This window comes from Odontesthes bonariensis, chromosome 2 (assembly GCF_027942865.1).
Source record: "Odontesthes bonariensis isolate fOdoBon6 chromosome 2, fOdoBon6.hap1, whole genome shotgun sequence".
In the NCBI taxonomy this organism is placed as follows: domain Eukaryota; kingdom Metazoa; phylum Chordata; class Actinopteri; order Atheriniformes; family Atherinopsidae; genus Odontesthes; species Odontesthes bonariensis.
The window spans coordinates 24,552,281-24,567,017 of record NC_134507.1 but is presented as its reverse complement, the minus strand read 5'-3'; the positions used below and the strand labels follow the sequence as shown (position 1 = coordinate 24,567,017).

Below are 14,737 nucleotides of genomic sequence, written 5' to 3'. Positions count from 1 at the left end.
TTCTTGTGTTCGATCCAATCAGACTTTTAAAATGCGTATTAATATGTTTGTCTAACGGAAATCATACAAAACTCAACCTCTCAACACGCAACATATTGCGGCTGGATATTGAATCATTCCCATTTATACACTCAACTTGACACTAAATTTAACTAACATGCATGTTTTGGGGTGGTGGGAGAAAGTCGAGAACCCAGGCATGCACGGAAAGATCATGCAAAGTCCTCACAGAAAGGCCTCAGCTGAGATGCAAAAAAAAGGAACCGTCTTGGTGTGAGGCCAAAGCGTTAAAGGATAAGACCGTTTTTTTGACATTGGGCCCTTGATTTCACATTATAACATGATGTTCTACTCACCCCTGCTTGTTGTTGGTCATTTGGAGCTGTTCCGAAGATATTCGAGAGGCGTCTGGCTGCTCTCTTGAGATATTCGGCCATGAAACGGTTTCCTATGGGCAAGTTTATACAGGCACAAACTATGCTGTTTATAATTTATTAATTACTGTACACTAGCACTGATAACGTGGAGGTGCGTCGCTTACTTAAAAACATCCGGGTTACTGTAATTTTGAATTTTTGTCGTAAAGTGGGTGTTACTGACGTCATCGTCGTGCTACTGCCACAGACAGCCCACAGACCTGCTGCCTATTTATTCATTCGGCTAAAATTCAAAATTAGTAACCCGGATTTTTTTAAGTAAGCGACGCACCTCCACGTTATCAGTGCTAGTGTACAGTAATTAATAAATTATAAACAGCATAGTTTGTGCCTGTATAAGCTTGCCCATAGGAAACCGTTTCATGGCCGAATATCTCAAGAGAGCAGCCAGACGCCTCTCGAATATCTTCGGAACAGCTCCAAATGACCAACAACAAGCAGGGGTGAGTAGAACATCATGTTATAATGTGAAATCAAGGGCCCAATGTCAAAAAAACGGTCTTATCCTTTAACCACCATGCAGCTTTTACTACTACTACAACTAATGATAATACATTTTCTTAAGTTATTATTTTACATTCAAATCAAAAATATTTGTATAGCACATTTCATGTACAAAACAATTCAAAGTGCTTTACATAAAATAAAAGCATTGCAGCAGGGAGTGGAAGAAGCATTAAAAATACATAAAAGAATATAAAGAGAAACAAATAAAATAATTTAAATTAATTTAAAAACAAGCAACAGTCCAGATAAATTAAAAGATACCGTGCAGATTTCATGCATAGACACATGAGAGAAGAAATTGTTTTTAACTCGGATTTAAAAATGTCTACATTTGGTGAAAGTTTAATCTCCACTGGCAGTTTGTTCCACTTGTTTGCAGCATAACAGCTAAATGCTGCTTCTCCATGTTTAGTCTGGACTCTGGACTGGACATTGGTAGTTGATCTGAATGTTTGCATCTTTATACTTTGATCACGATATAAATAAAACATAAAAAAAACCTCTTAAATGTTACAGTACACTAAATTTATCTCCATATTTATCGAGATGTAAGAGGAAAGTGTCATCCGCCACAGCAGGGAGTACTTAATGCCAAACGGAACGATTAACTCGCGTTTGAATACATTTGTTTCTTAATGTGTGTGAATGTTTTTTTTTCCATTTGTGAAATGAGAGGCATTTTCAGTTTTTAATAGTTCAGCTGAAACCCTCCAATCCTTTGCAGGGTTTTTGAAAAACAAATTAGTTCCGCGCCTCTGCTCCAACCCAGTAGGGGGCGACCTATCCCTGACACCGACTTTAATGCGCTTATAATGAATAATAAGAAGAACAACTATTAATCTAATTCTCTTGCGTTGTCGTCTTTTGTTAAGAAAACGGACGGTTTCCCCATCTTGTGGAGGTTATTTCTTTCTTCCAACATATTGTGCCTGTGCTTCTTCGTCCGCTGGTAGCACCGCTGTTCGTCATGTGGGGGACGCAGCAGCAGCTCAGGCTGCTGGTCAACGAGCGGCTAGCGGCCGCTGCAGACGAGATCTTTGGGCTCGTTGAAAAGACAATAGCGGACTACCACGAAGAAGTTGTTCGCTCGAGGAGCGAGATCCTCCAGCTGAGACACCAGATCGACCAGCTGACCGTTTTGCAACCCCGTGTGTTTTTATTCAAAGAAGGTTTGTAACGCAGGCAGCGAATGCAGCCTGAAAGCGGTTGCCATGTTATAAACGGTCACATAGCAACAGAAGTTGTGTAACGTCATAAACAGTAAAACAACAGCAATTGCTGTAAAGCACGTCTAATTTCCATCTCTGTGACGGATAAAGCAGGTAATTGATTACAATGCGTGCATGTTCTTTGTCTCTTTAGACATCGCACCGGTCTCAGAGAGGGCAGGTCAGCCTTCCGTGGTGGAGCAGGATGACACGCGGGACAGTCAGCGGGTTAAAGAGGAGCAGGAGGATCTGTGCATCGTCTCGGACCCGAATGCTGACTCCTCGGAGGATGTAAAAGTCGCACGTTATGAATCGGAGGCGGCTCCTCAGACAGACTGCCCACTGTTCCCAGGGGTCGGCTCCATAACTGTGACACTGAACAATGATGATGACTGGATTGGAAACGATGCCTCAGGCTCCTCCTTTTGCGCCCCAAGTCGCGGCGATGCCTCCTTCTTGCACCACGACAAGAAGGCTTGCCGTTTCTGTGGCGGCTCCTTCACCAGAGACTGCGATCTGATCAGGCACGTGGACGAGTCCCACGCGGGAGAGAAAGCCTTCAAATGCTCTCAATGCGACAAGGAGTTTGCGCGCAGAGACAGCCTGGCTTTGCATTTAAGAGTGCACACAGGCGAGAAGCCGCACAGGTGCCTTTTCTGTGGGAAGTTCTTCACCCAGAGTTCAAACCTCCGGGTTCACATGAGGAAGCACACGGGCGAAAAGCCCTACTTTTGCAACTCGTGCGGCAAAATGGTCGCGCATTCCTACCATTTGAAAATATGTTCAAGACAGTCCTCGAGCACGACGGAAATTAGTGGCGACAAGTCGTTTCGCTGCTCGCGCTGCGGGAAGAAGTTCGGCACCGCTTCAGACCTGAGGGTGCACATGGAGATCCACCAAGCCCGGACATCGCATGATGTCGAGCAGGCTTTTGTCTGATGACACACGTTTTGACGTTTATTTAACGTCGCTGATTATAATTCCAGATGCCATTTGAAATTTTGAGTGTGGAATTTCTTTTTAAAGGAATGGTTGTTGTTGTTGTTGTTGTTTTTTTTTAAAGAAAACGCTACATTTACTGTGCAGCACTTACAGCTTTACACGATCAAGCTGGATGTGTTTGTATGTCTTTTACTGCTTGTTGTTGTGCCTCTTTTTGTGAATTAAAGAAAACAAAAGTCAAAGACTCTTTACTGATGTTAACTTGTGAGTTTAATTACAATCACTTCAATAACAATGCGGTTTTGTGTGTTTTTGTTGTGGATTTGCAGCTTTTTTTATTTGTTTCAGTTCTTTCTGACACCGTATAGGCCTTCCTCTGTGTGCTCTGTGCTTTATTTTGGTTTTACTGTCGATTTTAATGGTTATCATCTGGCCAAGGGAAAACAGCTGGAAATGAGACACTTTGCTTTCACTGGCACAGTGCGATTCTGATAGTGATGCTCTGTCCCTGAAATGACGTAGTCAATCTGTGTAAAATGGCAGAATAAACTGAGCAAAGCTGAAAAAAAGTGTTGGTGTACCTCCATAAATTTCCCGTTAGAAGGCGATCTAGCTCCCGGGCTAATTTGACATTAACAAAGATCGTCTATTTTAAAGTGACGTAACTTTCCTAGTACTACATTTGATAAACCGAGACCGAGTCAGGGCTTCGGGTTCGATAGGTTAGGAGGATGAGTTTAGTTAGTACTGTTCTGGTAGGCTGTGTCACAGCTGATCCAGTGTAGCACCAACCCACCCCTTCTCTTCCTTGTCTGTAACGAAGAGCCTTCGCCTGCTACTTCCTCAACTGCTCCACTCCATGATTAAGAGGCAACGGGAAATGCAGCGCAGTAACACCTCTTCGTTTTTTCTGCGTCTCAAGAGGCGATAAGAGAAGATGGAGAACAGCGTTGCGGCATTGACGGACAAGCACAATGAAAGCTGGTACATCTAAAGCCGCTGTTGACATGTAGAGGTCGGCTGCATTTAGATAGCATGCCAGTTTTAGGCTGTTTTTGACTGCTTGGTAGCGGTAGACAGCGGCTACACGAGCTAGCTGTTGGTCATGCTAGCGACTCAGTTGCTGTGATGGTAACAAGACAACAAGCCGTTTGGGATTAGCTTTCCGTTTGCTCTTTTTACACTATAATTAAATTAATGGTGGGCAGCTGGCTTTGCGCTAATCGTGAACTAGTGTGCGCGTTTATACCGTTAATTATCACCTAAATGTTTACACGACTTCACACACTTGTCACCTGTCTGTCCAGGTTGAAGACTCCGGAGAAAAAGGTAGGATTTTTTGCTTTACTGAGTGCAAAAACCAAACAGGAAAGCTGGTGTCTTACGTTGTCAAATGAAAGGAGTGCTCAGTATTACATTAGCTGCGTTATAAAAGGCAGTAGTTAATGTGTGTTTGCGTTGAGGCAAGGATTAAAGCAACGCCTAATCCCTTATCCCCATCCTGAGGGCTCTTTGCTGTGTCGGTTTACTGACTGAGGACAGTACAGACCACTTTCCCACCTGGTAGAAGGAGCCAAAGAGCTGACTGTTGACTGTAAAGATTGTTTGCCAAATTATTTTTAAATAAATATTGGACGGTGCGGAGCATTTGCGTTCAAGTTCCTCAATTATTAGCCTAACACAGTCAGCAGCGTCAAAACAACAAGCACAAGTCAGGAAGTCTTTTACCACGTTCACAAAACTGGGAAGCTTGTGTAACATATAAACAGAACAGACTGTGATTTGTTAGTGATTCAAGATGCAACATGTATTGTTTTGTGAAAGATAAATGCTCAGTTTGGATTCAATGCTTTTAGCAAAAAAGGGACAAAACCAATAAAAGCGTGTTGTTTGGACACCTATGAAACTTGGGCTAAAGAGGAAAGGGATCATCTGACTTGTTATGCTGCCACCCAGACTGTCTTTTTTTTAGATAAGGCCTTATATAATTTAGCAAGACGGTGCCAAACTTGATTCTGTCCCAGCTTCTTCTTTTTTTTTTTTTTTTTTATAAACAGTGTTGCGTCACCTTTCAACATTTTATTCCACACCAGTCTTTTTTTTTAATTATTTTTAGCATTGCCAGATATGAAACCAATGCAGTGGTTGACGTATAATAATAAAAAGTTCATATGAAAATGTAAATCCATTTGTGAGGTATTTAGGCACTTAAAAACTTAAAAACTCTTAAATCAAGCCCAAAGCAAACGCACAACTAGTTGTAAATAATTCTTGTAAATAATGCTGTTGTTTGTTATCCTAATCATTCACTTTTATTTCTTTTCCTCTACCAGACGCATGAAGCCTTCAGGTCCTGTTAGGTTAACCCATGGAGCCAGACACCATACCCTTGCACTTGTCCTCCCCTCCTCTGCTGGATTGTGATGGTGATGAAGGGGTGGGATCAGAGGAGGATGAGTTTGGGGACTTCTCTGTAGGAATTTCCTGCTCCCCTCTTGGACTTCCTGTTGCTCCAGAGCCACCATCATGCTTTAAACAGCCCCCTCCCATCATAAAACCGGAGACCCATCAGCCCAACTCCAGCTTTTATCACCCAGTGGAAGAATCCCAACACACATCCACCGTGAAGTTGGAGTCCAGCAGGGGACCTGCAGATGTGGAAAGTCATAACTGCAATGCTGAATCCTCGTTGTACCTCACAAACGGATTTGCTCAAGACCCCCATAAATCTGGGGGGGCCTCTGTCAGGGGTGCTTGTTCTTCCAAGGAGGAAATGGGGTTTGCTGACTTTACTGTGTTCACGGAGCAGGTGTCACACCCCTGGTGCTGTGGCTTAACAGAGCAGTGGGATCGCAAAGTGGGAAGCGCAGACTTAAATGCAGGACGGGACGTTATCATGGAATCCGAGCCCAGATTCCATCATGTATCCAAGGTGAAGGAAGATGTCTGCATCATGGCCAAACACTGTGAGAAGAGAGATGCTGCACTCGTGCAACCACCTCAGGACCACCATCAACCTCAGGAAGCTGCAGCAGCTTTGAATCTTGCAACTGGTGAGGACGATCCAGGCATTCCTCGGGACGGTCGGGGGGAAAGGAGGCTTAGCTGTAGCTCTCTGCAAAGCTCTGAGGTGCAGAGAGTTGCAGAGAACATCTGTGAGACGATGTATGAGTCTGCTTCAGATGACCTGGCATCCTTCTGCGATGATCTGTCATTTGAGGGTGCTTCTGCAGATTTGGAGCCCAATGTATCATCCCTTGGTTCTCAAGATGATCAGACTGATTGCGACCGGACTGATGATGAGGAAGAAGAACTGAAAAACTACAGACGACGTGAGTGTCTTTTCCACATCAGTATGGCAAACCTCAACTCGTCTGAGTCGGAGAAGGATTTTCAACAATGCAACCACTACGCGACTCAGGAAACTTCTGCTACCTCCAGCCAGTCCCAGTCTGGTACAAACCCAGAAGAAAAATTAGCTGACTTTAGTGACAGAAGTCTTATGCATCACAGGGACCAAGGATTTGTTCAAACAGCTGATGCAGGGGTGCACATCCTGGGAAACCTCCCGCCGAGTGACAGCTTTGCAGATTTCTGCTCGGCGCCGGCGCAGGATGACGGAGCGGGGCTGTGGGCGGACTTCAAGGATCCGAGTGCACAGGTGGAGGGAACGACTTGGATGGGGTTCAGAGAGCCAGTCAGCAGCTTGCAGGCTGATGGAGATGATGATGAGGAGGAGCTGAGGAGGGGGGAAAAGCTTGGAGCTCGGAGGAAGAACAGCTGTCAGGTAGGAGGGAGAAAATTGCAAATGCATACGTGAAAGGAAAGCATACATTTGATTTAATTGCTGTAGATATTTCACAAACCTTTATGTGCTTGAAGTTCCTCATGGGCAGATAAACAAGAGTCAACCTTAGGGTCACACTTTACAGTTTTATGTAAAAAAAAAAAAACTGAATCTGCCTCATTTCTCTATATTTTTCTTCCAATCTTTTAAAGTGGTTTTGGCCAATAGTTCTCCAGCTTTCTGAAGATCTTTCAGAGTTTTCCATCAGACATTTGGCTGCTTTTCCCCTCATTTTCAATCCAGTCTTTGTACCATTTTGAGAGGAATGTGTTGTTGGTGTTTGTTTAGCCATTTAACACTGACCTTTACAAGGTTTAGAAGGTTTCCACTCATATTTGCACGTTTCAATAAATCACTGCCATTATTTCCTGTTTTCCTGGTGATGTATATAGATAAATGAGATGTAGCCTTAGACTTTTGCACAGCGCTGCATATATATCTGCTGGTTAAGAAATAATTAACCATCTGTCTTTTGTGTGGACAGGCTTCATTGTCCTGCCGCGTTGAGCAGCTCTTCCAGTCCAGTTTTCCAGAAGTGGTCCCAGCTGCGAAGGTTCAGGAGGAGCAGCTGGTCCCCAGTGCTTTACTTCAAACCCAGCACCTCCCTCAGAGTGAGGATGTGATACCAGAACTCAGCCATGCCCTGAGGTGAGAAACATCTGGGGCCAATGCATGACGTTTTATTTATATATATATACACTACCGTTCAAAAGTTTGGGGTCACATTGAAATGTCCTTATTTTTGAAGGAAAAGCACTGTACTTTTCAATGAAGATAACTTTAAACTAGTCTTAACGTTAAAGAAATACACTCTATACATTGCTAATGTGGTAAATGACTATTCTAGCTGTAAATGTCTGGTTTTTGGTGCAATATCTACATACGTGTATAGAGGCCCATTTCCAGCAACTATCAGTCCAGTGTTCTAATGGTACAATGTGTTTGCTCATTGGCTCAGAAGGCTAATTGATGATTAGAAAACCCTTGTGCAATCATGTTCACACATCTGAAAACAGTTTAGCTCAATACAGAAGCTACAAAACTGACCTTCCTTTGAGCAGATTGAGTTTCTGGAGCATCACATTGCTGGGGTCAATTAAACGCTCAAGATGGCCAGAAAAAGAGAACTTTCATCTGAAACTCGACAGTCTATTCTTGTTCTTAGAAATGAAGGCTATTCCATGCGAGAAATTGCTAAGAAATTGAAGATTTCTTACAACGGTGTGTACTACTCCCTTCAGAGGACAGCACAAACAGGCTCTAACCAGAGTAGAAAAAGAAGTGGGAGGCCGCGTTGCACAACTAAGCAAGAAGATAAGCACATTAGAGTCTCTAGTTTGAGAAACAGACGCCTCACAGGTCCCCAACTGGCATTTTCATTAAATAGTACCCGCAAAACACCAGTGTCAACATCTACAGTGAAGAGGCGGCTGCGGGATTTTGGGCTTCAGGGCAGAGTGGCAAAGAAAAAGCCATATCTGAGACTGGCCAATAAAAGAAAAAGATTAAGATGGGCAAAAGAACACAGACATTGGACAGAGGAAGACTGGAAAAAAGTGTTGTGGACGGATGAATCCAAGTTTGAGGTGTTTGGATCACAAAGAAGAACGTTTGTGAGACGCAGAACAAATGAAAAGATGCTGGAAGAATGCCTGACGCCATCTGTTAAGCATGGTGGAGGTAATGTGATGGTCTGGGGCTGCTTTGGTGCTGGTATGGTGGGAGATTTGTACAGGGTAAAAGGGATTCTGAATAAGGAAGGCTATCACTCCATTTTGCAACGCCATGCCATACCCAGTGGACAGCGCTTGATTGGAGCCAATTTCATCCTACAACAGGACAATGACCCTAAACACACCTCCAAATTGTGCAAGAACTATTTACAGCAGAAGCAGGCAGCTGGTAATCTATCGGTAATGGAGTGGCAAGCGCAGTCACCAGATCTGAACCCCATTGAGCTGTTGTGGGAGCAGCTTGACCGTATGGTACGCAAGAAGTGCCCATCCAACCAATCCAACTTGTGGGAGCTGCTTCTAGAAGTGTGGGGTGCAATTTCTCCAGCTTACCTCAACAAATTAACAGCTAGAATGCCAAAGGTCTGCAATGCTGTAATTGCTGCAAATGGAGGATTCTTTGACGAAAGCAAAGTTTGATGTAAAAATAATGTTATTTCAAATACAAATCATTATTTCTAACCTTGTCAATGTCTTGACTATAGTTTCTATTCATTTCACAACGTATGGTGGTGAATAAGTGTGACTTTTCATGGAAAACACAAAATTGTTTGGGTGACCCCAAACTTTTGAACGGTAGTGTTTATATATATATTTTTTTTTCTCCTAGTATGTTCTGAAATAGGACATTTGATCAAATAAAACACAAAATGCTAATGAACTTATATCAGTTCTTATTACAATAGTCTCTTTTGCTCAAGTAGATCTCATGTGTGTTTATCAGCTAAATGAATGCAGAAAGATGACCTAAAAATGTTCCGCACTGAGGTGGCTGTGTGCAATGCAGGTGTTCATTTATTGTTCACTCGCCTTCACTGAACAATGTCCAAAGCAATTTCCAAGTGATTTTCATCCCATTTGTTTATGCAGACATCACCAACCTATCTGCATAGGTTGCCACGGTAACAGCACAATCTCAGTAATAATAATAATAATAATAATAAATTTTATTTATAAGGCACTTTACATTTACAATAAAATCTCAAAGTGCTACAGTGGGATAAAAGACAAATATTAGGTTCAAAAGCAGGGACAGTAAAATGCAAATAAAATACACAAATAAAAGTAGTGAGTCCTTTAAATGCTAAAACGAAATAAATACAGGACAGAGCATTCAAAGGGAGATCATTAAAAACATTGGGTAAAAAGAAAGGTTTTCAGGCCTGTTTTAAAGTGTTCCACAGTCTGTGGAGCCCTCAGATGTGGAGGCAGAGCGTTCCACAGCCGAGGGGCAGCGCAGGAAAAGGCCCGGTCTCCCATGGTGCGGGAGCCAGTTCTGGGAGTGTGACGAAGGTTGGTGTTGGAGGAACGGAGAGAGCGTGAAGGACAGTGAAGGGTGAGAAGGTCTTTTAAGTAAGATGGAGCATTACCATGCAGGCAGTGGAAGGTGAGCAGAGAGATTTTGTAAGTGATCCGGGCAGAAACAGGAAGCCAGTGAAGAGATTGGAGAACAGGGGTGATATGTTCATGTTTACGCACTCTCATCAGGATCCTGGCAGCACAGTTCTGAACATACTGTAATCTCTGTATGTTCTTGCCAGGAATCCCAACGAGAAGTGCGTTGCAACAGTCAAGTCTGGAGGAGACAAAAGCATGGACGAGCCTCTCTGCATCAGAAAGAGAGAGTAAGGGCCGAAGTTTTGCAATATTTCGGAGGTGAAAGAATGAAATTTTGCAGATATGCTTAATATGGCTTTCAAAGGTGAGCTGTGGATCAAAAATAACACCAAGATTGGTGACCATACTGGAAAGAGAAATGTTCTGGCCAGAGAAGGTAATGTTGAGAATTTTTTGTTGTTGAATTTGATGTAAGGTACCAATTTGAATCATTTCAGTTTTTGAACTGTTAAGATGGAGAAAATTTTGCCGCATCCATGCCTTTATCTCCTCCAGACAAGCTGTAAGTGTGGAGAGAGAGGATAATTGGCAAGGTGAGGGGGCTGGCAATGATGAAGATGGAATGGGTTGGGTCTCAGGTACATTGCTACCTAACTTGAGGTAAAGCTGAGTATCATCAGCATAGCAATGAAAAGAGACCCCATAGCTGCTGATAATGCGCCCAAGTGGGACCATATATAGATTAAAAAGAAGAGGTCCAAGAACTGATCCTTGGGGCACACCACAGGAGACAGGATGGCTCAGTGATCTGGCACGACCAATGGAGACAAATTCGGATCTGTCCATCAGGTATGATCGGAACCAGTCCAGGGCCGTGCCAGTGAGTCCTGCAAGGTGCTGTAGGCGGTGGAGAAGGGTGTGGTGATCTACAGTGTCAAAGGCTGTATGGTAGTGATGAGTAGGTAACATAGCTATTCTGGTGATGCAGCGTTGCAGGATTCTGGCTTATTCAGACGTTACCGGGGCTGTTGCTTGGTGTCTCCATAGGCCCGCTAACATTAGCCGTCGCCCTCAATTTGACTTTTTTTGTTTTGTTTTTACTTTCGAAAATTAATCTGAATATTGTCTGGATTTGCTGAAACAGTTATCACTTTGGCACGACACTGGAACAGGCTAATTGTTGTGTTCGTGTAGCCAAAACCAGACCTTTGATAGGCACGTCCGACCAAAATCGATAGAAGATGGAGCTTCTCAGAACCAAACGCACCAGATAAAGCAGTTGTTTTTGTGTCTTTACAGTCTAAGCGTGTCCACTCTCAGTTGCTCAAAGCATTTCCAGACTCTATCCATCTATCCAATCCATCTGTTATCAGATATTTATATCTTTTCTTTTTTTGCTCACTTTCTCCCAGGATTCAGCAGACCATGTTGTGGCTACATCAGGACATCCACAGCTCATTTGGCCTCCAGTTTCGGTGGGGTGGTTCCCATAGTAACAGAACTCTGCTCAGATGCCTTGGTGTGGACGAGAGGAACATTGTGAGTTTGGCATCACCTGCATCTTTATAAAATAACCCGGTCAGCATGTCACATATCCACGGGGACTGCTTTCTTAATTTCTGTGTCTGCTCTCTGAAAGGTGTTCGTCGGCACAAAGAAGCAGCCGGCGACTGTGCCTGCTTATGCATCCAGTCTGGTGAGTCACCTGTTAGAAGTTTGACTCGTTTTGGAGGATTTTACAAGCTGTAGTGATTTATTTATTTATTTTTAAGATGTCCAGCTTTACCGCTGTGTGACAGGAGAACCGTCACACCGATTAGAATCTATATTCACTGTTTCTGCAGGTGTCGTTCATAGAAGTCCATGCTTCAAAACATTAGCTTTTTTTTTTTTAATTAGACTTCATTCCAATGTAATGATTTATCAGGGAATGCTGGAGCCCACCAAAGACTCTGTGCCAGCTGTCTGTTCTCGAGGACACACAGCAGTCGCAGCACCTCCAGGACCCAGAGACAAATCGGACACCTCAAACCAGTCAGTGCAGGTACTCTTCCATTTTTCTTAAACATTTTTAGCCTTTTTTTTTTTTTTTAAGTTTAGTGCTATTTGAAAGTTTGTGAATTGTCTCTCTGCAGGAGAATTTACCTTCCAGCCAGCTGGACTGGAGAAGCCGTGGCCTTAGCAGCTCTCAGGACGGTACATCCCCTCGCCGAACCCCTCACTTCTGGGGTCGGAAGTAGACTACCAGCCATACTATTTATGGCTGCTACTAAAAAAGCCAAAAAGCTTCTCGCTTCTTCAAGAGCTTGTTCTGCTTCTTTGAATTCCTGCTATGTTTCTACTCCACTCGCTCAGCTGCAGTGAGTCGTCTTCTTGTTGTCAACTGAGATTGAAAGTGCAGCAGATGTGCAACCAAATGGGAAAATAATTCAACACCATTACAAGGGACAAACACCATTTTGTCTCTCCTCATCTTTGAGGGAATGTATTTCAATCCCTTCTGTGATGGGAAGACTTTGTGTTGTGCATCTTAAAGTGGTCACACCTTATAAGGTGATAAACATAAACGCATTGTTTTGCTGCTTCAATGTGCTTTAAAGTGTTAAAATGGTCCAACTTCTCTCCACTGCTCGGCAATAAAACACCTGTATTTCTCCTCTGAAGCTGACAGTATCACACATCTGTTTGACATGAAAGACTTGACTTTTTTAATCAAAGTATTTGTGCTCATACAGCGTGTTCTGACACATTTATTCTTTGCTCAGGAAAGTTTTGTTGATTTCAGGAGTGCAACATTTGGGCAGTTTTTGGATAAATATGATTTGAATTTATCTTCAAACTGAAATAAAAGATCGAAGGAGTATATAATTCTGTAATTTTATATACCGGTATAATTCATAACAAATGCACTTATAACGCGCTCTTTTTTTGGGAGGGGCACAATTAAGCATGAGAGTCTTTGTTGGTGCTCCTTTTATAAAAAGTCTTAGTTTATGCATATGTTGTATTCTAATCAAAATATTAACATTAATATTAATTAACTCGGCTGCAAAAACAGCTGCAATCTGCCTGAATGGAAGTAATTAGTAAAAAAAAAACCTGCTTTGCTGCTGCATGTGTTTTAAAGAGGGTTCCAACTAAAGTACATTAAATAAATAAATGTATCTCAGAAAGAATGTGTTTATTTTTCATGGCTGCTGAAAGACAATTTAACTATGTTTAAAAAAATAACAGGAATTACTAGAATTTAAACTTTTTGGGTTGTAGCATTCAGGGTGTCGTCTGTGTTTGTTTTTAAATGTTGAACTTCATATATTCTCATCAACAACCCTGTGTTGACTGATTAAAGGCTACATACAAACTTTTTGGTAACCAGAACAGTGTTGTAATAACAAAGTATGGACACCAGAGGGCAGTGTGGTCTCTGTGGGTGTGGTGACTCATTAATTCTTTTTGTTTTTCTCAGATGCAAAATATTTTGGGGTTATACACTAAAAATCTGATAAAAAGGCAGCAGTTGTCCAGTCTGCTGTCACTTTATGCAGTTTTTGTTTGTTTTTGTGCACTTTATTCTGCTAAATATGCTGAACATGACAGAGTTTTGACATACTAACCGCTCACTGTAATCCATTTTTCAGTGTAATTTTTGCTGCACATCTGTAAATGCACATACAATCTTTCATAATGATGAGTTGTGCCTTTATGCAAGCAGTTGTTTTCTACAAAGTTTTCAGCTTTTTCCTTCATTCAGGAATACTGCTCAAAATGAGACTCCACACACTGCAATAAGCATTATTCGGAAATCCTTGTAAATACTGAAATAAATCCGTTGATCCTCTGTGTGTTCGGTCTGGCTTCTCTTTCCTCAGATCTTCTCTTTCTCCAATCATTTCACTTTGGTCTGTGGGTGAATCCAAAGTGGAGATATCCGGCAAATTGTTTTTTGTTGTTGTTTGTTTTTTACAGGGACATGAATTGATTGATATTCCTGAACGGTCCAAGTTTTTAAGGTGTGCAGTGCCATGAAAAATACTGTTTCTGACTTTATGTATTTTTAAAAATTGTGTCTCAGCTATATCTCTGTGAAACTAGTAGCTGCTACAAGTAATGCATGGTCTACTTCCTGTGTCTCGTGTTTCCACTCAGTCTTTTGTTACCTAGATTTCTATGACACATAATGAGAACCTGAAACCTCGTCCCTCGGCTCTGTATTTTCTTAATATCTCATTAGTCAGGCTTTAGGATCAGGGGTACCTTGGAAACTTTAACAGGTTCTGGTTTAGGGACGAGTGTGCTACCAAATGATGTACAGTACAGGTAACAAACTTATGGCAAATTTAGAGATGGCTTGAAGCCAAACGGTGTGAAAAACATATGGGTTAAGATTTATAAGTTGTGCTACTTGTTAAGAATAAAAGTAATCCTCTGTAAATAACACACAGATTTAAAGATATAACATTTCCTCAGCTGATCCTCTCATAAAGAAGATGGTGAGACCTGAAAAAGATGACTCAGAACTTTACCGATATCTAAAGATTTAAATATTAGTTAATATTTGCCTACTTATGTCTTAGAGTGGGTGGGAAATAAATAAATAGTGATGTGGTCATATTGACGTAAGCCCCCCCGATTCAAGTACCTTTAATTGATGCCCTGTGTCACACTAATCCCTAGCGTCTTCAAAGATATCTTAGTCCTTAATAGGTATATGAGTGCATGATTCCA

General features: G+C 42.1%; 2 protein-coding genes across 4 annotated transcripts; both read left to right on the top strand.

The window, feature by feature from the left end:
* Positions 1–1,759: 1,759 nt before the first annotated feature.
* Positions 1,760–3,643, top strand: LOC142400363 (uncharacterized). Its single transcript, XM_075485196.1, has 2 exons — positions 1,760–2,113; positions 2,307–3,643. The coding sequence occupies exons 1-2, from the start codon at positions 1,912–1,914 to the stop codon at positions 3,089–3,091; spliced, it is 987 nt and encodes a 328-aa protein (XP_075341311.1). The 5' UTR covers positions 1,760–1,911; the 3' UTR covers positions 3,092–3,643.
* A 316-nt stretch (positions 3,644–3,959) lies between these two features.
* On the top strand, positions 3,960–13,850 carry aftphb (aftiphilin b). 3 transcript variants are annotated; one of them, XM_075480306.1, is made up of 8 exons: positions 3,960–4,078; positions 4,402–4,423; positions 5,428–6,881; positions 7,426–7,589; positions 11,425–11,551; positions 11,652–11,708; positions 11,940–12,056; positions 12,148–13,850. In XM_075480306.1, the coding sequence occupies exons 3-8, from the start codon at positions 5,463–5,465 to the stop codon at positions 12,250–12,252; spliced, it is 1,989 nt and encodes a 662-aa protein (XP_075336421.1). In that variant the 5' UTR covers positions 3,960–4,078; positions 4,402–4,423; positions 5,428–5,462; the 3' UTR covers positions 12,253–13,850. The 3 variants fall into 3 exon arrangements, with proteins under 3 accessions (XP_075336421.1, XP_075336429.1, XP_075336411.1); XM_075480314.1 differs by lacking the exon at positions 4,402–4,423; XM_075480296.1 differs by having other exon boundaries at positions 3,960–4,423.
* Positions 13,851–14,737: the final 887 nt, after the last annotated feature.